Source organism: Tachypleus tridentatus, chromosome 1 (assembly GCF_004210375.1).
Source record: "Tachypleus tridentatus isolate NWPU-2018 chromosome 1, ASM421037v1, whole genome shotgun sequence".
Lineage (NCBI taxonomy): Eukaryota > Metazoa > Arthropoda > Merostomata > Xiphosura > Limulidae > Tachypleus > Tachypleus tridentatus.
Window position 1 is genome coordinate 163,455,992 of NC_134825.1, and position 23,174 is coordinate 163,479,165.

The 23,174-nt window shown below is 33.8% G+C and overlaps 1 protein-coding gene across 3 annotated transcripts in view; it reads right to left on the reverse strand.

The window, feature by feature from the left end:
* LOC143229493 (vitellogenin-6-like) overlaps positions 1 to 15,118 on the reverse strand; it is a 52,532-nt gene extending 37,414 nt beyond the window's left edge. Inside the window, exons 1-10 of one of the 3 annotated variants that reach the window (XM_076461886.1) lie at positions 15,006 to 15,118; positions 14,569 to 14,586; positions 13,085 to 13,227; positions 12,289 to 12,423; positions 11,825 to 11,995; positions 10,318 to 10,506; positions 8,918 to 9,060; positions 8,436 to 8,619; positions 3,481 to 3,671; positions 974 to 1,142 (exon numbers count right to left, since the gene is read on the reverse strand). In XM_076461886.1, the coding sequence (XP_076318001.1) occupies positions 974 to 1,142; positions 3,481 to 3,671; positions 8,436 to 8,619; positions 8,918 to 9,060; positions 10,318 to 10,506; positions 11,825 to 11,995; positions 12,289 to 12,423; positions 13,085 to 13,227; positions 14,569 to 14,586; positions 15,006 to 15,066 (1,404 nt within the window). In that variant the 5' untranslated portion in view covers positions 15,067 to 15,118. Of the gene's footprint in view, positions 1 to 973; positions 1,143 to 3,480; positions 3,672 to 8,435; positions 8,620 to 8,917; positions 9,061 to 10,317; positions 10,507 to 11,824; positions 11,996 to 12,288; positions 12,424 to 13,084; positions 13,228 to 14,568; positions 14,590 to 15,005 lie in introns of those variants that run through there. The other 2 variants (XM_076461896.1, XM_076461907.1) reach the window with 2 other exon arrangements.
* Positions 15,119 to 23,174: the final 8,056 nt, after the last annotated feature.

A 23,174-nucleotide genomic window follows, 5' to 3' on the forward strand; every position in this document is an offset into this window, starting at 1 on the left:
CGCTAGGTTTAGAAATAAATAAAGAAAGCTATCATTATCCGTAATGACAACAGATATTTACTTTAATGTATGAGACATAACTATGAACAACGGACATAATTAAAGATAATCGAAACCACCAGAAAAGAAAAATGCAAAGCTATTTTCTATTGTCTATTTTTTCCGAAAATTTATATTTAATATAATAAAAATAAGTGAAAATCTAATTTATTATTTACCATTTGTAACTGAGTACTCTAGACATCTGTAATTCCATGCTTTATCAGTAATTCTGGAAATAATACGAGACTTCACGTGGGACTGGACTGCACACACATGTATGGAGTTTAATATATGTATATTTTCATCTTCACTCTGACTACAGTATTTTTATTATATTGCGTATAGTTTGAGAGTTTGGTTTGTTTTGAATTTCGCAAAAAGCTACACCAGGGCTACCTGCGCTAGCCGTACCTAATTTAGCAGTGTAAGGCTAGAGGGAAGGCAGCTAGTCATCACCACCCACTGCCAACTCTTGGGCTACTCTTTTACCAACGAATAGTGGGATTGACTGTCCCATTATAACGCTTCCTACGGCTGAAAGAGCGAGCACGTTTGGTGCGACGGGGATTCGAACCCGCGACCCTCAGATTGCGAGTCGAACGCCTTAACCCACCTGGCCATGCCGTGCCCTATAACTTGAAAGTGTATGACAGTTTATATTATAAACTCAAAGAATATCTATCAGTAATGTGTCATTTTCTGGTGTACCTTGTGATAAAAATATATTCCAATTAATAGCTTATGCGATGTGACCATTTCAAGTATTTAGGTTAAAAAACAACAACATATTCCATACTAAAGTTTTCAAACATTGTAACAATATCGTAGTTTTGGGTGCAAAGAAGATATCTAAGTTTTATGACTAGTGTAATAGGGTTAGATTAATTAATTAATTAGCCTCATTAATCAGATTAAATTAGAATACACGTACATAGAATTCATCCAGTAGTGTTTCCGATGGTTCTTTCAGATGATAAAGGAGATTCAGGATGAAGACTGCAGAAAAATCCATTGGTAATTTACCGGTTTCAATCAGAGTTTTCCCGTAGAGGAATGCTGGGTTGGTGCCGACGAACGAAAGTGTTTCCACAAATAACCGTCTATAGAAGTTAGAACTTTCCATTAATAAAAATAAACGATTACAGTTTCTGTAACAGTTGTACAGTCTTATGGGCCAGAACAAGAAATTTTAGAACAAAGATTATTCAGCCATGGTACAATTGGATTTTCAAATAGACAATGGTCACTCATAAAGACCACATTCATTAAAGTTGCTAGTGAAAGTCAGTAACGCTTTGCTGATTGTTTTATTTACTTAGTTGAATTTTATTGAAAATTTAACGTTCTATTGTGTAATTTTGACATCTTCGTTAACCCTGATGGACCAACAATAACGAAACTCTCAGACAAATAACCAAATTTTTTGTGTATTTATTCTAAAAAAGAAGTTTAAGACGCTAAAATACATGTCGCCATATTTATTTCAAGACTACAGGAGAACAATAAAGTAATAAAGATTTTGGAATTAATATTTCTGGGTATTATAACTGTCAAAGCACGTGGATAAATTGAAAAAAACAACAACACAGGATCATATTCTATTACACTCATAACTTAGCTCATCAAATTTAACACTTAACTGTTATTTTATTCCAGAAAAACGTGTATTTCATATTTCGATGTTAAGATAACGTGGTAACGGTTATATACTATTAAGTATGTTTGTCTGTTTTTTTTTAATTTCGCGCAAAACTACACGAGGGCTATTTGTGCTAGCCATTCCTAATTGAGCAGTGTAAGACAAGAGGGAAGACAGCTAGTCATCACCACCCACTGCCAACTCTTGGGCTACTCTTTTACCAACGAATAGTGGGATTGACCGTCCCATTATAACGCTTCCTACGGCTGAAAGGGCGAGCATGTTTGGCGCGACCGGGATGCGAACCCGCGATCCTCAGATTACGAGTCGAACGTTTTAACCCACCTAGCCATACCGTGCATGTTAATTATGTGTGTGGTGTCTTGAGTATATGTTAAAATATGTATTTTGGTCCAGAACAGTAAATATTCCAAAAAGTATTATTTTAGTGCAAATGAAGCAAAATAAATTCACCTTTATAATAAATTTAACCAGAAAAGCTGAAAATGTTGGTTCGAAGGGATCTGAAATATTAGCAAGTGTTCATTAAATTCCTAACAGATGTTTGTATTCATAGTGGTCGAAAACCGATTAGATATTATAGCAAACCAAATATTAGCGATCTATTTTGTTTTGTACTTTTGAAGTTAAAATTTAATTTGTCAGTATATAATTGTCAAACAAGTTGTAATCAAGTGTCGTGTGAAAAGAAGATATGCTGAAAGAACTTTTATGTTCGGACAAGGAAGTTGTTATTACTGGAATTTCGAGGGTTAACTGTACCAGCCGTTCCTAATTTTGAAGCGATAAACTACAGGGAAGACAAATTATCAAATATCGAACAACTGAAAATGAACAGTGGAATTTAACAGTCGCATTCACGCCTCTATAATGTGAATAGTGCTTCTGTTATTTTTTGTTATGGTTGAAACAGAAAGCGAACCATTGACCATACTTGGTCTGACAAGGAAGTAATTGTGAATAAGTTATAAAGTATGACTCTTTCAGGCAAAGTTTAGCAGCTTTGATCTCAAACAAACACACAATACGTTTAACAAGGAAGTAGGCTTAAACATGATGCGAAACAGTAAAGTTAAAAGGAATTATTCTTACGAGGAAATGAAGCAAGCCACACTGAAATGTAAGGAATAGTTCATTTGGTTCTTGTGTGGAAGGTGAATCAACCCTGAATAAGCTTAAAATGTTAACATTGAATGTAAATGATGTGATTAGATTTTTTACATGGAAATGTAAGAAGTCCGACTAAGATGTGAACTGTTAAAGTTGTAAAGAAACAGTTAACTTGGTTCTTATGTTGACAATGAAGTGAGCCAGAAAATGCTGTTGTAAGAAAACTACTTTCTGAAGTTACCTTGCTTTTTACATGACAATTACTTTCCAAAGTTTCACCACGCTCTGCTACAATGTTCTGGCCCGGCATGGCCAAGTGTATTAAGGCGTGCGACTCGTAATCTGAGGATCGCGGGTTCGCATCCCCGTCGCGCCAAACATGCTCGCCCTTTCAGCCGTGGGGGCGTTATAAAGTGACGGTCAATCCCACTATTCGTTGGTAAAAGAGTAGCCCAAGAGTTGGCGGTGGGTGGTGATGACTAGCTGCCTTCCCTCTAGTCTTACACTGCTAAATTAGGGACGGCTAGCACAGATAGCCCTCGAGTAGTTTTGTGGGAAATTCCAAAAACAAACAAACAAACCAAAGTTTCACTGCTAGTTGTTTTTTTACATGAGAATTACTCTCTAAAGTTTCATTGTTAAATTTTTTACACGAAACGTACACTGACCTGTTTTCTTCCTTATACACACCGAGTTCTTCAATGTAGGTTTTATAAACCTCGTCAATCTCGTCGTAACCGAGAGTTGAGAAGGTTCGTATAAGTTCTAGGAACTTGCTTGGCAAAGAAAGCTCAAAGAAGGCCTTACTGTAATTTTCATTGTCATAGAATGTGACCAGTTCTTGTATGAGTTTACCAATCTAATGACAAAAATAGACGTGAGTGAAAGAAATATGATAATTTGGCTGATAATACAACAACTAAACTGTTACGACCTAAACATAAGGTTATTAGTAAATAATATAGTGAACTTATGCAGAAATAAAATATATTAATAAATATATAGTAAGCTTTATTAATGTGTTGAATATGATAGAAAGGTAATGCTATACAATAAAGCTCACATCATCATTACGTTATATGTTAAATAGTAAACGAAAGAAATATAATAGGAATGGGGCAGATACATAACACATGCAATACAATAGAATATTTATTCATATACGCCTTTAACAACCAAATAATAAATATTCAAAAGTACTGGAGCGTTGCCCTCGTACGATAAACAAACCACATACACAATTACAAGTCACTTGGGGAATTTAGCTGAGCAGGCACAGTCTTGGCCAAAATGTTTGCATTCTGTTTTGTACTGATGTCACCGTCTACGTGCATAGAGTAGTTACTGAGTAAATGCACAAGTGGTTATAGATAAGGTAACATATGATTGGACAAACATGTACAGTTGTTTTTCTGGACTGTTTAAGTTGTTTTGATCATCTGTTCGTGCAATCACACATACACACCTGTTTGTATTAAAGGATGTACTTTTGGTTGAACCGTTTTTGAAACAGATCAATACTATAATCAGAAAACTTCTCTGTACTTGGTGTAGAGACAAGCCTCGTCACGTGCCATAAGTTATAGGACGTCAAATTGTTCGACTATTCAGAAACGGTCTACAGCAAACAGACATTCCCAGAGCAGGATGGTACTCCCTCTGTAATATGTCCAGAATCCCGAAACGTCACTGGGCTATAGGAAATGTTGTTCCAGGAATTTTGTCATCTATAGACATCGAAAAACTGCTGCCCGACATGACCGTGTTTTAGTTACATTAACATGTCAAGGTAAAAAAGAAGCTTTCCAACATCGTACGAAAGGAATAGCAAGAAGACATTCATTCCAGGATATCCAGAATAACAGGGAAGAGACCATTGACCAAACAAGGTTATTTTGCAAGAATGGTTATTTGCGAAACCGAAATTAATCAGAATTAGCTCCCGTCACTGTCTTACTTGGACAAAACAACATGCTAACTTAGAGTTAGAATATGTCATCTTTTTTATATAAGTCATGCTTCTGGCCTTTTAAAGTTAATGGTAATATTCTTAACCATCGTTTGCCTAGAGAGTAAAAGGAACACACAGGAGGTGGTGCAATACATATATGGGCAGCTGTTCATCATGGTGGAAAAACTATAAGCACCACATGGAGAAGATAATTCTGCCATATGTTAGGGAAAGATTTGAAAGTAAATTTGTATTTCAGAATAACAGTGTCACTGCCCACATTGCACATATTGTACAGAATTATCTCGACCAGGAGAACGTTACAAGACGTTACAAAATCACAGTGGATTACATCAGCAACCTCTTCGACAACATGTCGCGCCGCTTTGCAGAGGTTTTTAGAGTATAAGCAAGACCAATCAAGCACCGAATGTTCAGTATGAAATGTTATAAGTTACAGACGCTATTTGATGAATATTTTGTCATTATATATGTTGTGTTAAATTTTATTGTGACAGGTAAATTACACATCCTTTTTACAGGTGTCTCAAAAAATTGTTTACTGTTCTAAAAATCGTTCATTATGTCCATAGAACCTGACGTATTGCATATGTAGATTTTAATATAACAGCATTTCTCAGCGTGACAATACTAAATGAATTTGTCATCTTAATAACAATGATCATATTGGTTACAAAATATTCAAACATTTTGGCCCAAATTATACACAAAATTCACAAAAACCACAAAGTTCTGTCTTACTGGTTGACATTGTCGAACGTTTCTACTTGTAGAGCAAACAGACTTATCATAGTTATAATTGCATCAAATAAATAATAACACAAGGAAAACATGTTAGTGCTAGTGAGAAATATTTAATTAGATTAATTAACTAATTTATCAACCCTTAATATATGCTTATAACTCACATGATATCACCAAAATGACATTGCATACTATACAGTGTATGTCATCACTTATATAGCATACTGACAATGCCAACACAAATCATAAGTGAAGAGAATGCACACCACACACAAGCCATTATTTGTACACACCATAATATTGTGGGTCACGCCCACACAAACAGAATGTCAAAATAGTTGAATTAATAATATATAAGGTAATGTCACCTTCTTTGAAGAAAAAAGCATGAATAATTGGAAAAAGTAAGGAAACAAGGTAGGAATGGGCATGACGTAATAAAACTTACTTTGTTTTACCTCACAAATGTTTACCTACTTTTTGATGCAACCATTCCTACACATGAAGTTAGTTTTAAAAATATTTCTACTCGTTGTTAGTTTATACGTTGAACAAAAAACACAACAGAATGTGATAGAATGCAACATATATCACGGTTAATTTTTGTTACTACGAAAGTAACAAGATATATAAAAATTAAAGGAATGAAGCAAATAATATAATAATGAAGGGTAACAATTGTAGAATATTTTAACACGCGACGGTAACACAGATGAATATCGTCACGTGAAATGCAACACAATAATAAAACAGATCAGTGTCATCAGGTGAATTAATTGTACGTTATTTTAATTCATAATAACAAAAACACTCATTGTCACAATAACTTATGTAAAGAGAAAATTTGGAATATTATTCCTAATAATGTAAAAAAAATCACGCTTCACAAATTATTTATTAAATGTATGATTTACTTGATCATTTGTATATTTAAATAAATATAATACTATAAATTACCAGTAACCTAATTAATTGTGCTTTTTCCCGTTAAATTGTTTGTTTGTTTTTGAATTTCGCGCAAAGTTACTCGAGGGCTATCTGTGCTAACCGTCCCTAATTTAGTAGTGTAAGACTAGAGGGAAGGCAGCTAGTCATCACCACCCACCGCCAACTCTTGAGCTACTCTTTTACCAACCAACAGTGGGATTGACCGTCACATTACAACGCCCCCAAGGCTGGGAGGGTGAGCACGTTTGGTGCGACCGGGATTCGAACCCGGGACCTTCATATTACGAGTTGAACGCCTTAATACACTTGGCTATGCGGGGCCCTTTCCTGTTAGAAGGAATGCACGTTGTATAAGCGCTACTCCGCTAGTACAGCGGTAAGTCTACGGATTTGCAACGCTAAAATCAGGGGCTCAATTCCTCTCGGTAGGCTCAGCAGATAAGTTGATGTGGTTTTGCTATAAGAAAAACACACACACACTTATGTAAGTTTTTCTTTTGTGTCTACTTTGATCACAAGTCACATTAATAATGATTTATAACGTGATGTATTTTGTAGTACGTGATTAAAAGTGAATTGAATGGAGTACGATATATTAAAATGATTTTGTAACTTAATGGTGTAGTTACAGTCCAAGTCACTAAATCTGTTTATGCCCCACCGCACATATCAATAATGACTCTGCGGTGCGGTTTCCATTGCAAAAGACTACACAATATGGTTGTCATATCTAAAGCACACCACTTCTTCCTGTAAGGTTTCAGTAATTCATGTAGTATATTAAGTCAACGGATTTTAGTTTGATGGAAAGAAATTCGTATCGCTACATCACACAACTTTATTGGCGTGTCTGTGTATGAAATATAGCATGAATATCCGTGGAAAGAACTGTGTACACTTGGATTGTGTTGTTTTTCCCGACAGAGATCCTTTTCATTATACGTTATCTTACTGTTACTTGGGGAGCGTTTATACGACTTTTCGCAGGTCTGTTTTTGGATGGTTCTTGCACCTCAAAATGATTCATATTCCTTTGTTTTCTAACGTCATTAAGTACAAGAAATACCCAATCTGTACATATATTTACCGTCTGAATGTAGAACGTTTCTCATGAGTCTGAAAGGACCATGACATACGATTCCGAACAATCGGAACATTTTTCGATGATATCTCACTAAAGGCCAAATAATGACAGAATAAGGTCATGAAACACGCCGTTCAATCGCGATTTTATATAGACACTCGTCATCAAGCGAATTGCCAATAGGCGTTATTTAAAAATCGTATTAATGAAACATACCCAAACCTCTATAACGTACATTTCTGTTCATGCTATGATTTGATTTCTAATGCTGTAGAACAGTGATTCTTAACCTGGGGGTCGTTTGAAGTTTCTCGGGAGTCACGGAAGGCTTGGGAATTATTGGGGAAATCACAGAGCAGTTTGTAGTTTTTGTCGCAAGTGCTGTAACTGCCCACCAATGAGAAACACGCTGAAGTGCGGCAGTTGAACCGCGTCGAGATGCTTGTTGCGAAACCACTTGTATAAAATTGAGTAAAAATTTTCATATATTACAACGTTTTGAATCGCCTAAATTTTTAACTATATAATATCAATACATCGAACTTAAAACTTAAATATCAAAGTTTCTATCGTATTTAGTATATTTTCTCATTATATATATATATATATTATATCTGAGTGAATAAGTCGGTTTTGTATGATGTTCAGTAATTCCATGGATTTTACATTTGTTTAGAACTTGTAGCATTTCTCAAGGTCATTTATTTGTAACATTTTCAGTAAATTAGGATCTTTATATAGTTTTGTTTTATTCTACCTTTACTCAAAGTTCACCATTACATAAATTATTATAGGGTCACGGTAATACCCTGGAGAGTCTCAGGGGGTAAGACAATGAAAATGGTTAAGAACCACTGGTGTAGAAGGTAACTCACCTCTCTCACCGATGCCTTAAAGCCATATACATCGAACAGGTAGTGTGCATGGCGCAGACTAGCCGTTTTATTAACAACGTTTGTGTGAGGGAAGCTGTAACTAAGGGAGTAATGAGACACTGCCTCTCCGGTGATATTAATTTTTTCTTTGATTTTCGTCTCTGCCTTCAAATGTAGCGTACGTCTGTTAGATAAAATTATAGAAGGTGAACGTTATTATATGATTACACGTATTGACAAGTAATCAAAATTTACGACTCTTAATCTTTGCACTATAATTTGTTAATCAAAAATTCTAAGTACTTATGTCAAGATGAGAGAAAAATATATACTTATTAAACAAAAATGGCATATTTATTCTATTTGATGTGGTTAACACAAGCTAGGGTTAAAACAAGCGACAAATCAAATTATTACGTGAACATTATAATTAGACATGCTTTTCACATACTGTGAAATATATATATATATATATTACTCACTTCAAAGATAGGTTAGTAGTTTCCCCTTTGGTCATGGATGGGGAAAAAATGACTTCTCCTTCACTTGCCACGTGCTCAATAACGTACACGTGACGATTTCCACGGATGTTGTAATAATAAAAGGCATTTGAGTGAATGGGATACTGAAACATAAATATGATTTAGAAAAATTTCTTGAGTGAAAAATACTCAAATAAAAAAGATATTTGCAAATAATAACGTATTTTACACTTTTATCGTAATATCTAATTCCAATTAACGTAAGAACTGATTAAATTATGTTTAAAACTGTCATCGGTACTGGTACTTTCGTAAAGTTTGTTGTGTCTTCTTGATGTTTAAAAAATATTTCGTGAAGTGACCTTAAATGCGTTTCGAACGAAATTATTATTTTTTATTCTTTGAGCAAGTAGGTGTGATCTGAAACATTTTTAATTGAAAAAGAAAAAAAAACGTAAAGACTGGTACAACATTAAAATCGTAAATTAAAATTAACTGAATAATATATATTTTTTTAAATTTCGCACAAAGCTACTTGAGGGCTATCTGTGCTAGCCGTCCCTAATTTAGCAGTGTAAAACTAGAGGGAAAGCAGCTAGTCATCATCACCCACCGCCAACTCTTGAGCTACTCTTTTACCAACGAATTGTGGGATTGACCACACATTATAACGCCCCCACGGCTAAAAGGGCGCGCATGTTTGGTGCGATCGGGATTCGAAGCCGCGACCCTCAGATTGCGAGTCGAACGCCTTAACTCACCTGGCCATGCCGGGCCTAATAATTAAATATCTTCTCATAATGTAAAAAGGTATGATCTCAAAACACGTGTCTTTTACAAATATAAGAAACTCGTAAGTTCATTCTTACATATTCCTAGCCATTGGAACACAAACACACACACATATATGTGACTTATATGAAGTGTTAACTCCTTTCACATAGATATGCACACATGTATATATATATACTGGCTAGTTACTTTATTAGAGCCTATTTACCCTTTCAAAATTTATAACACAGTTATACATGTGTTTATACTTTTCTGTTTCTCCCTCTCTTACTCTCTCTTTACATATTTATCTATATATCTATCTATATATATATATATATATATAACCATATTTAAAGAGTGATACATGAATTCTAAATTCTAGTTGATCATTCATATTTCAATGATAATTTTTACGAGCTATAATGAGATGAAGAAACACAAGGTACTTTTCTATTTTACACTAAAAATCTGCATGTCTGTTGAGCAATAACGACACTAGAGAAGCACAAACCTGTAAGACATTTACTATGAAGTGATATGAAAAATTCGTCTTATCAATAATTTAGGAACGTTGTGTATATATGTCTTTTAGAACGAAAACAAATAAAATAAAAGCATTTACGCACTGTTTTCTCGCTCTCGCAGTTGGTACATTTGTATCCATAGAAACTACTGTAGTATCTATGAGGCCTGTCATTGCAGCGTTCGTAGTTTCTGGACTTGGTGACATTCAACACATTCTTGTTATCAGGAGTTAGATTGTAAGGCTCGGAAGTGATTTCATACATTGTTTCACATTTCCCACCAATTCCATCCTGAAAAAACGGAATCATTTAATAACTTTACAAAGTTTGATTATACTAAATGTCTAAATATCTGTACCTTTACAGGTCATATTCTGATTATTTTAAACAAAGTTTTTATTAAGATTTTACGACTGTAGGACCAACATACATTTGAGTTATCTGATATACTAAGCCGGAACAGGTCAAATATAAATTGATGCTTTTTTTTTTTCTGTGGTTAACAACGCATTTTTATTTTTCCATTGGGTAAAAGCTAGAAAAAAGAATGTGCTATTTCTTTCTGTTTAATTAGTCATGCCATAAAGTAACCAATCATTCATTCATCTAATAATGTTCTTTCATGATATATCAAACCTGTCCAACCGAAGCTATATCATATATCCACTTCTCTCATTGTTCAACAATTATATTTTACGAGATCAAAATTTTTCAACTTATGCAACCAATCTTAATATTGAAAAAACTAAACATTTGCTACCCTATTCAAAATAACAACAATAACAGGTATTGTATGACAGTGAAGTATTGGAAACCACTAGGCCTAAAGTTCACGGTCAAAATTAAATTAAATACAAATTTATTTATTTATTACTTATTTCTTTTTACTTGACTCCTTATTATTCAAAATCATAGAATTGTTGAAATGATATTTTAGAGATTTGTTGTCTCCAACAAGTCGCTGCCCAAGAGTTCTTTTATTATTATTAATGTTCTTCCGTTGAACTGGACGACGAGAAATGAGAGATACTCCGAAATGCCGTATATGTATATGTATATATATGTATTTATATATCATGATGTAAATCATCATTATTAACTTGTAGCTAACATGATGACAAGGACTGCTAAAGGGAAAAAAATATATTTTTAGGCTCATAGTGAACGTTTTACCTTGTACTAATTTCATTATTGTTATATAGTGGTGATTTGATCGCCTATTTACAACTAAAGCATATTATATTATTAGAGTGGTACATTTATGTTTTAAATGCCGAAAGCCGACAAAACCTGTTGAGCAACGACTTGTTAGCAGATAAATGATAGATCATATTTTTACACTCTAAAAAACATAAAAAATTAAATCTACAGTGTGCGTGATTTTTATCACAAATTTTCGGCGTATTTTATAATATGCTGAATATTATTCCTCTTCTTATTGACTCTCAGAATTTCAGTTTATTTTTCTTTTTAACAATTAATTACGTAGTTATTATCTGTTTGTTTGTTCCTGCGAGTAAATGACATATTAGTGCTGTTGTACTAATGAAGAAAAAATAAATATTTAAAGAGTAATTATAATAATACGAATGTTTATTTTTCTACCCACCTCCATTACACGGTAGTACTGACTTTCTGGATTAGGCTTAGTGAACTGATTCGGTTTCTTGAAGTTGATGGGATTATTTTGTTCAAAATCCAAGTGAAAAATACTCATGAAACCTTTCTTAATGTTGACTGCCCATTCAGGTTCATCCCTGCTCACTTCAAATTTGACTATCTAAAGACAAACCCCAGTGTAAGTTTAATATGTTTAACTATCCAACTTCATCTATTGAGAAAAATGTAAACTGTTTCATATAATGGATGACATAAGTTAAGTGAGAACATACCATTTATTAGAACCAAGTTAAAAAACAACGTTAAAAATTATATGTAATGAAGACAGCTAAATAATTCACTATAAATGCTGATAATATAGTAACAATAAATAATATGTGAAATAAGAATCTCGGATCTTACAGAATCCAGTGCTATAATGGAAAAGGGGAGAATTAAAGAAAGGTAACTTACACGACCCTTGTGAAAGAATATTTTGAAGGGTTTGGTAATGGGTTTTGTCAATGTCTCTACTGGCTGGAACTGATACTGAGAATGTTCAAAGTCTTCTACACGTTCGTTCACTATATCAACATTGAAGTGGCGAAACTAAAGAGAGAGAGAGACACACAGTCCATGATAATAAGGTTTTATAAATATGAAGAAAAAACTTCAAAAACAAGAATAATTCTAAATATAATAACACTACACAGCAGATTTGAAATTGTGAAAAAATATCCCTCAGATAAATGCATCTGTACAGCGAGGGTTTACTTAAAATATACAGTCAATCGATTATTGTAATTCGAAATATTACTGGATGAATATGGATAAAAACTGGGTAAGTTATAACTAATTTTGATTTTTAAGCTTTTATTAGTTCTTTTTTGAGTTCCTTATTACCAACACCAGTTAATAATGTCATTTGTTAATGAACATTATACACGAAAAATAAATAAATCATTGGTCAAGCAAAATAATCAGTTTTAGAATTTAAGTGAGTGGACAGTTTATCGTTTCTTCCTATGTTCGTTTGACCTAACAAAAATATAATAACTTACAAATAATTATATTATTAACTAATTAACAAATCGTTAATAATTATTCAGCTGTACACAGTTGAATCATTTCCTATGTTCGTTTGGCATAACAAAAATATGATAATTTAAAAATAATTATATTATTAACTAATTAACAAATCGTTAATATTTATTCAGCTGTACACAGTTGTTAAAAAATAAAACTTAAAACTTTGAGTAAACTTTTATACCTTTATTATACTATAATCTGAGTAAGTTTGAATAATCACTTCAGAATCGAAAACCAGTCTGGAGTTTTGAGGCGATGCCCCAGGAAAACCACTTGTCAACTGGCCATGGTAATGGTAGTGATACTCTGTGTTTTTAACGTACCCTGCAAGAAAGGCTTCACCTTACAACGGATTTTGTGTGATAAGTCGTACAAGTTACTCACCAGCTAAACCTACTCTTAATTTTCAATTCGTAGATGATATACTTAGATTAAACTCATAACAGTTTTAAATTGGAATGTTATGTTTAAGTTCAAGTAGTGAGATGACATTCGATGAATATTTCATAATAGCACACCATCTTTACTCTAAAAAAGTTTTTAAAAAGTCATTGCGTAAATTGTGACAGTGCAAACTTTAACCTTTGAAGAATCATAACTTATTATTACCGTAATTGGACCTTCCTTTTAAATTGTATCAGTGAGGGCGTTTTTACTGCTTAAACCTGAACTTTAATGTGTGATTAAATGAGTGCTTGAACTGTATAAATGCAGTAGTGGATGTGGTCTAGCAATTGCCAGCTGGACCACGTTGTTTTAAACACTCTCATGAATGAAAAATAATAATAGATAGATAATAGAGTCACATTTAAATACGTATTTTATGGAACCACTTTTAATTATCTTCGTCTAGCAACTAATATAAAAAAAAAAGATGATTATGCATAACAACAATTTAATGTTTGTACACCGTTAGGCTTAAGATCGTATTCTTTAACATATTTAATAAATACGAATTTAATGTTTGTACACCGTGAGGCTTAATATCGTGTTCATAAACATATTTAACAATTATGTATTTGATGTTTGTACACCGTCAGGCTTAAGATCGTATTCTTAAACATATTTAATAAATATATATTTAAAACTTGTACACCGTTAGGCTTAAGATCGTATTCTTAAACATATTTAATAATTATGCATTTAAAACTTGTACACCGTTAGGCTTAAGATCGTATTCTTAAACATATTTAATAATTATGCATTTAAAATGTGTACACCGTTAGGCTTAAGATCGTATTCTTAAACATATTTAATAAATATGCATTTGAGGTTTGTAGACCAAGGTTTAAGATCATATTCTTAAACATATTAAATAAATATGCATTTAATGTTTGTATACCGTAAGGCTTAAGATCGTGTTCCTGAAGTGTATAAAAAAGTTACTTATCATTGGAACACGTCTTAAAAGTGAATAAAATACTTGATTCACTCGTTATTCAGTACGGAAATTAGGTTTTAACAGTTGTTGAAAACATATTTTTCTCCATAATGCTATTTTTCCTGTTGTCATCTCTTTATTCTTTTTTTTATGAATTCGAAAGCAAAAAAGGAACCAACAAAATATTGACTTTACTAAGCTCCCATTTCAATAAGTAAATACCACAGAATTGGATTAATTAAATTAGTTTAAACTTAACGAAAACAAAACAAAAACAAACTTACCTCGAACACAGGTGAATCCTGCTGTGAGGCGAAAAATAGTAAAATAAAACCTGAGTGAGTTTGTTTGTATTTCAACATTTAAAATACACGTATTAGTATAGCACTCTTTTTTTATTTAAAGCATGATGCAATGTTTATTGAGGAGTGCAGATTAAAAAGTAGAACTTTTAAGCATCGTCATTCGTCGTTTAAATGTGCTCTTACAAATAGTCCTGTTTAATGATTCACTAAAACTTGTGAGATATTGTCAGAATCTCTTCCAAAATCGTCTTCATATTGTTTTATTATTTGAAATTTAGGAAATTAAAGAACATGAGGGACAATAAAAAAGTATACTTTTCAGTTCGAAAATATTCACTGCTTATATTATCAATATACCTATTTATATATGTATATCAGACCAGCCTTTAAAGTATTTCTAAAGATTTATCACTCACCGATGAAAGCCAAAGCACTAAGGAGAAAGTATAACCGCATCATGAGAGGCCAGTTCAGCATTTACAAAGTGGGAATGTGTTTTATAGTTTTAACTCAGCCATCTTCTTACGTCATTAACACTAAAACCCAATGAAATCGTTGCACAGACACCAGTTAGCCTATTAAAAACACGAGTTTGTTCTCATGCCAAAGTTTTATGAACCGCTAGCTGACCTTTAACGTGTTCCTAGATAAACAAACTTCTAGAATTTTTTTTGTATAATACGCTCATGATATTGGACAAGAGGTTAAGCTGGAAGAACTGAATGATATATACAATGAACAAGTAGCGTTGCGTCATTTTTTTTTAGAAATATTGCGTTTCGTTTGACAATGAGCAAGAAAGTGGAAAATGTACATAGCATAAGATAAAAAAAAACACTTTGTTATCTGTATTTTTCTTTTTGGTTTATGATGTGCGCGTTTTGACGTATATAACCGAGAAATAAGTTGGTTTGTTTGTTTCGAATTTCGCGCAAAGCTACTCGAGGGTTATCTGCGCTAGCCAACCCTAATTCAGCAGTGTAAGACTACACTATCACCACCCACCGCTATCTCCTGGGATACTATTTTATCAAACAATAGTGGGATTGGCCGTCATATTATAACGCCCCCACGGCTGAAGGGGCGAGCATGTTTGGTGCTACGGGGACTAGAACCTGCGACCCTCAGGTTACGAGTCGAGTGCCTTAACAACCTGGCTATGTCGGGCCTCAAATAAGTTGGTAAACGTGTGCTTTACGTGACAATATATGTTAAAAAATCATCACATCTTCTTAAGCTTTTATATGTATGGTTATGAAATAACGATTCTGAAATAACCTACCTTCTTGACATTTGTAAACCAAGGTATGGCGTTAAACTATCTTCTTGACATTTGTAAACCAAGTATGACGTTAAACTATCTTCTTTACATTTGTAAACCAAAGTATGACGTTAAACTATCTTCTTGACATTTGTAAACCAAGGTATGATGTTAAACTATCTTCTTTACATTTGTAAACCAAAGTATGACGTTAAACTATCTTCTTGACATTTGTAAACCAAGGTATGATGTTAAACTATCTTCTTGACATTTGTAAACCAAGGTATGACATTAAACTATCTTCTTTACAGTTGTAAACCAAGGTATTACGTTAAACTATCTTCTTGACATTTGTAAACCAAGGTATGACCTTAAACTATCTTCTTGACATTTGTAAACCAAGGTATGACGTTAAACTATCTTCTTTACATTTGTAAACCAAGGTATGACGTTAAACTATCTTCTTTACATTTGTAAACCAACTTGTGACGTTAAACTATCCTCTTGACAATTGTAAACCAAGGTATGACCTTAAACTATCTTCTTTACAGTTGTAAACCAAGGTATTACGTTAAACCATCTTCTTGACATTTGTAAACCAAGGTATGATGTTAAACTATCTTCTTAACATTTGTAAACCAAGGTATGACGTCAAACTATCTTCTTGACATTTGTAAACCAAGGTATGACGTTAAACTATCTTCTTTACAGTTGTAAACCAAGATATGATATTACACTATCTTTTTGACATTTGTAAACCAAGGTATCATGTTAAACTATCTTCTTAACATTTGTAAACCAAGGTATGACGTTAAACCATCTTCTTGACATTTGTAAACCAAGGTATGACGTTAAACTATCTTCTTGACATTTGTAAACCAAGGTATGAAATTAAACTACCTTCTTGACATTTGTAAACCAAGGTATGACGTTAAACTATCTTCTTTACATTTGTAAACCAAGGTATGATGTAAAACTATCTTCTTGACATTTGTAAACCAAGGTATGATGTTAAACTATCTTCTTGACATTTGTAAACCAAGGTATGACGTTAAACTATCTTCTTTACAGTGTAAACCAAGGTATGACATTAAACTAGCTTCTTTACAGTTGTAAACCAAGGTATTACGTTAAACTATCTTCTTGACATTTGTAAACCAAGGTATGACCTTAAACTATCTTCTTTACATTTGTAAACCAAGGTATGACGTTAAACTATCTTCTTTACAGTTGTAAACCAAGGTATGACGTTAAACTATCTTCTTTACAGTTGTAAACCAAGGTATGACATTAAACTATCTTCTTGACATTTGTAAACCAAGGTATGACCTTAAACTATCTTCTTGACATTTGTAAACCAACTTATGACGTTAAACTATCCTCTTGACAATTGTAAACCAAGGTATGACATTAAACTATCTTCTTTACAGTTGTAAACCAAGGTATGACGTTAAACTATCTTCTTTACAGTTGTAAACCAAGGTATGACGTTAAACTATCTTCTTTACAGTTGTAAACTAAGGTATTACGTTAAACTATCTTCTGGACATTTGTAAACCTTGGTATGACATTAAACTACCTTCTTGACATTTGTAAACCAAAGTATGACGTTAAACTATCTTCTTGACATTTGTAAACCAAGGTATGACGTTAAACTATCTTCTTTACAGTTGTAAACCAAGGTATGACATTAAACTATCTTCTTGACATTTGTAAACCAAGGTATTACGTTAAACTATCTTCTTGACATTTGTAAACCAAGGTATGACCTTAAACTATCTTCTTGACAATTGTAAACCAAAGTATGACGTTAAACTATCTTCTTAACATTTGTAAACCAAGGTATGACGTTAAACTATCTTCTTGACATTTGTAAACCAAGGTATGATGTTAAACTATCTTCTTGTCATTTTGATTACAGTTTTAAACATTTCTATCTTGTTTTGTTTGTGAAAAAGACTATTGTGATGGTGAATAAAAACATATCCTAGAAAATCGTTTTTGGAACTTAAGGAACACTTAAAATGTCTTCAGTACTTACTGTTAAAAGCGTATGCGTCAACAGCATATTTCGTTGAATATTTTCCTAAGTTTATGTTCGAAAATAATTTGTCAAAAAGGATTTATCTTCTTTTCTTCTTGATTCAATTGAATTTTCTTAAACATAATCTGGATATATCATAATCCATCAAGAACTGAGCTGCTTTATGCGTGTGTTTATATGGCAGAATTTACGGGTGACCAATTAACCTTTTTTGTGCCACGAAATTTAGTATTGTCTTGAAATTAACAGTGAAAGACGACACACAAATTTAAAAAGAAAACTTTTCACGTTGCTCCGAATGTAAGATGAATTTCGAGAATATATGTTTGCTTTCCTTATATCTTTCGAGTGTCAATGTGAATTCGAGAAATCGATTATCATTCCAGTCAATATATAAAAGAATGATCTATTACTTTCAGTTTGTACTTAACCAATATTCTTGCTAGTTTACAGAATGAATAACAGAAACAAAATGACAGATCTCCTTGCAAATGTGTGATAAAACTCTTTAACAGAAGGAAAGAACAGAAAATCGTTTAAAGTAACTGCGCTTGACAACATAATCGAGTCCTCTAGTCTGAGAATTAAATAGTCTGGACAAGTCTGATGAAAAATTAACACAATTTTTTTAATGCAGCGACAACAAATGAAACATCCTGTGGTCCTTTATAAAAAAAGAAAAAAGAAAAAGAAAGAATAAAGAATACCCGTATGTAGGTGATAGTGGTTTTATTCCATTTACACACATTATCCTAGTCTAACACTTATTTTTGTAACCTGGAACTATAAATTTTGAACTGAGATAAAAAAAAAAACGGCTTTAGTTTCTATCTAGTGATTTTCAAAAATGTATACAGACATCAAACCAACCTGTGCTGTCAAACTGTGCTGTTAAGAAACGCCAAACTAGAAGGAAGGTAGCTAATCAGAACCACTCACCACCAACTTTGGGGCTATTTTGATCAGATTGGAGAGTCTAATACGGCCGCCACTCTTATAAGACAGCTAAGGCCCCAAAGTGACGAGAAGCGAACAATGGAATCTCAGTTCCTCACTTCGACATCATGCTAACCAGTACATGGCGCTCGGCCCTTTTCCAATAGTAACGTATCTTCATCGGTACGATAGTGCAAAATAAGAAATACAAGTTTACAATGGTAACGTTTAAAAACGCATTAAAAAAAATACTACTTAAAATCATACATGGTAGTTATGTATGTTATAACATCAAATAACATTCGCAGATATGATACAAAATTTTAAACTATTATTTCAATTTGATTTATGCATTAAATATTTATGGTTGAGACAGTACAGCAGTAATTAAAGAATACTGACAAGAAATGCAATTTTTTCCAATATTTTTATCTTGAATAGTACTTCACTCGACATGAGATAAAACATGTTTAATTTAGAAGTGCTGACCGCAGACAACCTGGTCAACAGTATCCGCTCTTTACTTGGTTGCTCTCAACAAAGAACGGAGTTGGCCGGGTGGTTACGGCACTCGGCTCGCAATCCGAGGGTCGCGGGTTCGAGTCCCCGTCACACCAAACATAATCGCCTTTTCAGTCATGGGAACTTTATTAGGTGACGGTTAATCCCACTATTCGTATATAGAAAGGTAGCCCAAAAGTTGGCGGTGGGTGGTGATGACTAGCTGCTTTCCCTCTAGTCTTACACTGCTAAATTAGGAACGGCTAACGCAGATAGTCCTCGTGTAGCTTTGCGCGAAATTCAAAACAAAGAGTTATTTATTGCTATATGTCGGTTCGAGTTTCGGACTTTCCGATTTGCAGCCCGACTCGTCGAACACTAGATACACACTTAGTGAAAACTTCTACTGATAAAATGTTTATCATATAGCGTTTTGTAAACTTTATGTATTTCGCACAGATAAACATATTAGGTGCCACGTTTTCATTCCCCGAATATACAAGTCGTTGCACGAGAAGTTAGAATAGTAGATGTTGTGACGAAACTTTTGAAAACGTTTCTAATTCCTCTATAAAAAATATAAACGTGAACGTTCTAATAAAATTGTACGCAGTTATCGAAAGTGACTTTTGTTATTTAAAACCACAACTTCTGGATATCTTGAGCAGAATTTGTTTCTTATATCTAAACTACACTGACAGGTATACTTAAAGATCAAACCATAATATAAACTTGACCTTTCACTGTTGAGCATTAAAGAACCCCACTGTCGGTCAACAATCAGTGTTGTATCTTGTTATAAACAGTGTCACTGCTCATCTGTTGAAGCAAAAAAATTCTACTAGACTAAAAATAAACAAACATTCTTAGATACTTATACTCCCTTAGCTGATGAACCCACGGGGGACGGAATCTCAGTTATTATAACGTTATATATGTGTGTGTGACTGAAGCCAGTACATAAAACCCACAACTGAAAAACGAAATATTAGTGTACGTAAGGCAGTTCAGATGCACACTATTTTTTAAAAACTTTTCCAAGCTTATATTATGCCTAGCGCGTTAAGGCGTGCAATTCGTAATCTGAGGGTCGCGGGTTCGCGCCCGAGTCGCGCCAAAACATGCTCGCCCTTCCAGCCGTGGGTGCGTTATAATGTGACGTTCAATCCCACTTTTCGTTGGTAAAAGAGTAGCCCAAGAGTTGGCGGTGGGTGGTGATGACTAGCTGCCTTCCCTCTAGTCTTACACTGCAAAATTAGGAACGGATAGCGCAGATAGCCTCGTGTAGCTTTGCGCGAAATTCAAAAAACAAACAAACTTCGTTTCTTCTCAGTCATCATTAGCCTTCCTCTCCTTGCCCACCATCAGTGGCACAGCGGTTTCGGACTTACAACACTAGAAACCGCGTTTCGATACAAATGGTAGGTAGAATATTAATAGCCCATTGTGTAGCTTTGTGCTTAGTTTCAAACTAACAACAGGTTTCGTCTCCGTTCGCGAAAATAATAAATCATTTATCGAAACAGCTTAAACTTGAGATAATAAAACTGAAAAATAATTATTCAGTACAGGAAAGGAAAAAAACAATTAAGTCATCTACATATGCGCTCTGTCAACACCTATATTAAAACTTGTAGTATATATATATACACATCATAAGAGCTACTAGTACTAATTTGTGTTTTTGTTATTAAGCACAAAGCCACCCTTCCCCAGTGTCGCCAACCGCTATGCATCTGGACTTACATCGCTATAAACCGGATTTCGATACCTGTGGTGAGTAGAACACAGATAGTCTATTGTGTCGCTGTGTGCTTGTTTATTGGAAATTAAGCACAGAGCTACACAATGGGCTATCTGTGCTTTACCCACCACGGGTATCGAAACCAGGTTTCTAGCGTTATAAGTCCGTTTTTACTATCCTCCTTTACAGTTAGTTCTCATGATAGAAAGGAGTGAAGCGTTTTTACCTCCTAAGAAAATTAATATCATATTTTAACAGAACACTTTAAATGAAAAAAAAACCTCTTTTATTCAAACAACGTGTTAATGAGTATAGATTGTTTCTCTCCCCCTCTCTCCTCAACTCGTTTTTTTTATCTTTCAGTTGTACCATTTTACGAGATCTTTACTGTTTCATCGATTGTTTTTTTTTTAATCTTTCGTAAAAAATCTTCAGCTACAAATATTGCAGCAGTCGTAAACTTGTGAGCAACTGTTACAGCTGAAAACTAGTAATTATATTTCACCACGCAGTGGTTTATCGTTTATTAATTAATATGTTTGTTATTCATATGACTGTTCTTTCTGCCAAGTCCTTCGGTGGAGATATCAAGTTTCTGAGTTTGCGTCCTTGGCCAAGGAATTTTTTTCTAAAAAAAACGAGCAGACCTCATTTCAAGGCTACCAGAGAACTGCGAAAGTGGCGTAGCGACAAACCCGTGAATATCATATTTAATTGGAAGTTTAACTGACGAAAACAAACAATCATTTTATCAGAACAATATTCCAATATTCGGTGACCTAAGAAGGTGAAATAACACAGCTGCTACACGCACAAATAAAGCTCTTTGCAGCTAAAACATGCTCCAAATATATTTTCTGATAGTTTTCAATAAGTGCTTATTGAAAGGGCAGAAACTGATTATTAAAAAAAATACTTTAAATTATTCCTGAATCTAAGGAAACTAAAGACGAATAAACGTCGAGTTAAATCTTAAGTTGAAGCACGTTAATAAGCACACTGTACAATAAAACTAACGAAGTCAATCTCAGTTTGGCCCCTGTAGTGCAGCAGTAAGTCTACGGAGTTACAACGCTAAAATCAGGGGTTCGATTCCCCTCGATGTACTCAGCAGATAGCCAGATGTGGCTTTGCTATAAGAAAAACACACAGACAACCTCATTATCTCATTTTAAATTATTCTATACCACTTCGTTAATAGGTTCCTAATAGAATTTTAAGCGATTTTTTTTGTATATGTACACTGGCTGAGAAAAGCCGTTAAGGAAGGAATACATCGTTCAAAGGAGGATCTGAAACAAATATTATTGAATCTCTAACGACTTCATTTAATGTTTATTGTACACCTACTCTGTGAGAGGTAAATGTTGAATCATTTAATCGATTACCTCTGTGTTAAAACTCAAAACCGATTGTCTATAAAGGGAATTTTTATCTCCTTTTCTCGTACAAATACCTTTAGAAAAAAATAGTCCATGTACATCAATGGAAAGCTTCCAGTAACTATAACACAATATTATGGTAAGCAAGCGAGCCACTTCTGGGTGGTTGGGCTGGGCATGGCCAAGCGCGTTAAGGCGTGCGACTCGTAATCTAAAGGTCGCGGGTTCGCATTATAATGTAACGGTCAATCCCACTATTCGTTGGTAAAAGAGCAGCCCAAGAGTTGGCGGTGGGTGGTGATGACTAGCTGCCTTCCCTCTAGTCTTACACTGCTAAATTATGGACGGCTAGCACAGATAGCCCTCGAGTAGCCCTGCGAAATTCAAACAAACAAACAAACAAATTTCTGGGTGGTGGATGCTAAAATCCACACTTATATAACGAGTCATATTAATACCAAGGAGTTTCAAATACGTTCGTTAAAATCTGTCATTTGTTGTTTGTTTTTTTTTTTGTTTAGAATTTTCGAGTAAAGCTGTATGTGCATAGTTGTCTCTTATTCTGACGTGATAGACCAAAACAAAAACAATTATTTAACACCACCCAACGCCACCTGTTGGATAGTTTTCTACACACAAACTGTGAATTTTTTCCCTTAAAACACTGAACATTCTCGAACTGCTTATTAGATATTTGTGAATTTTATAAATGGTACA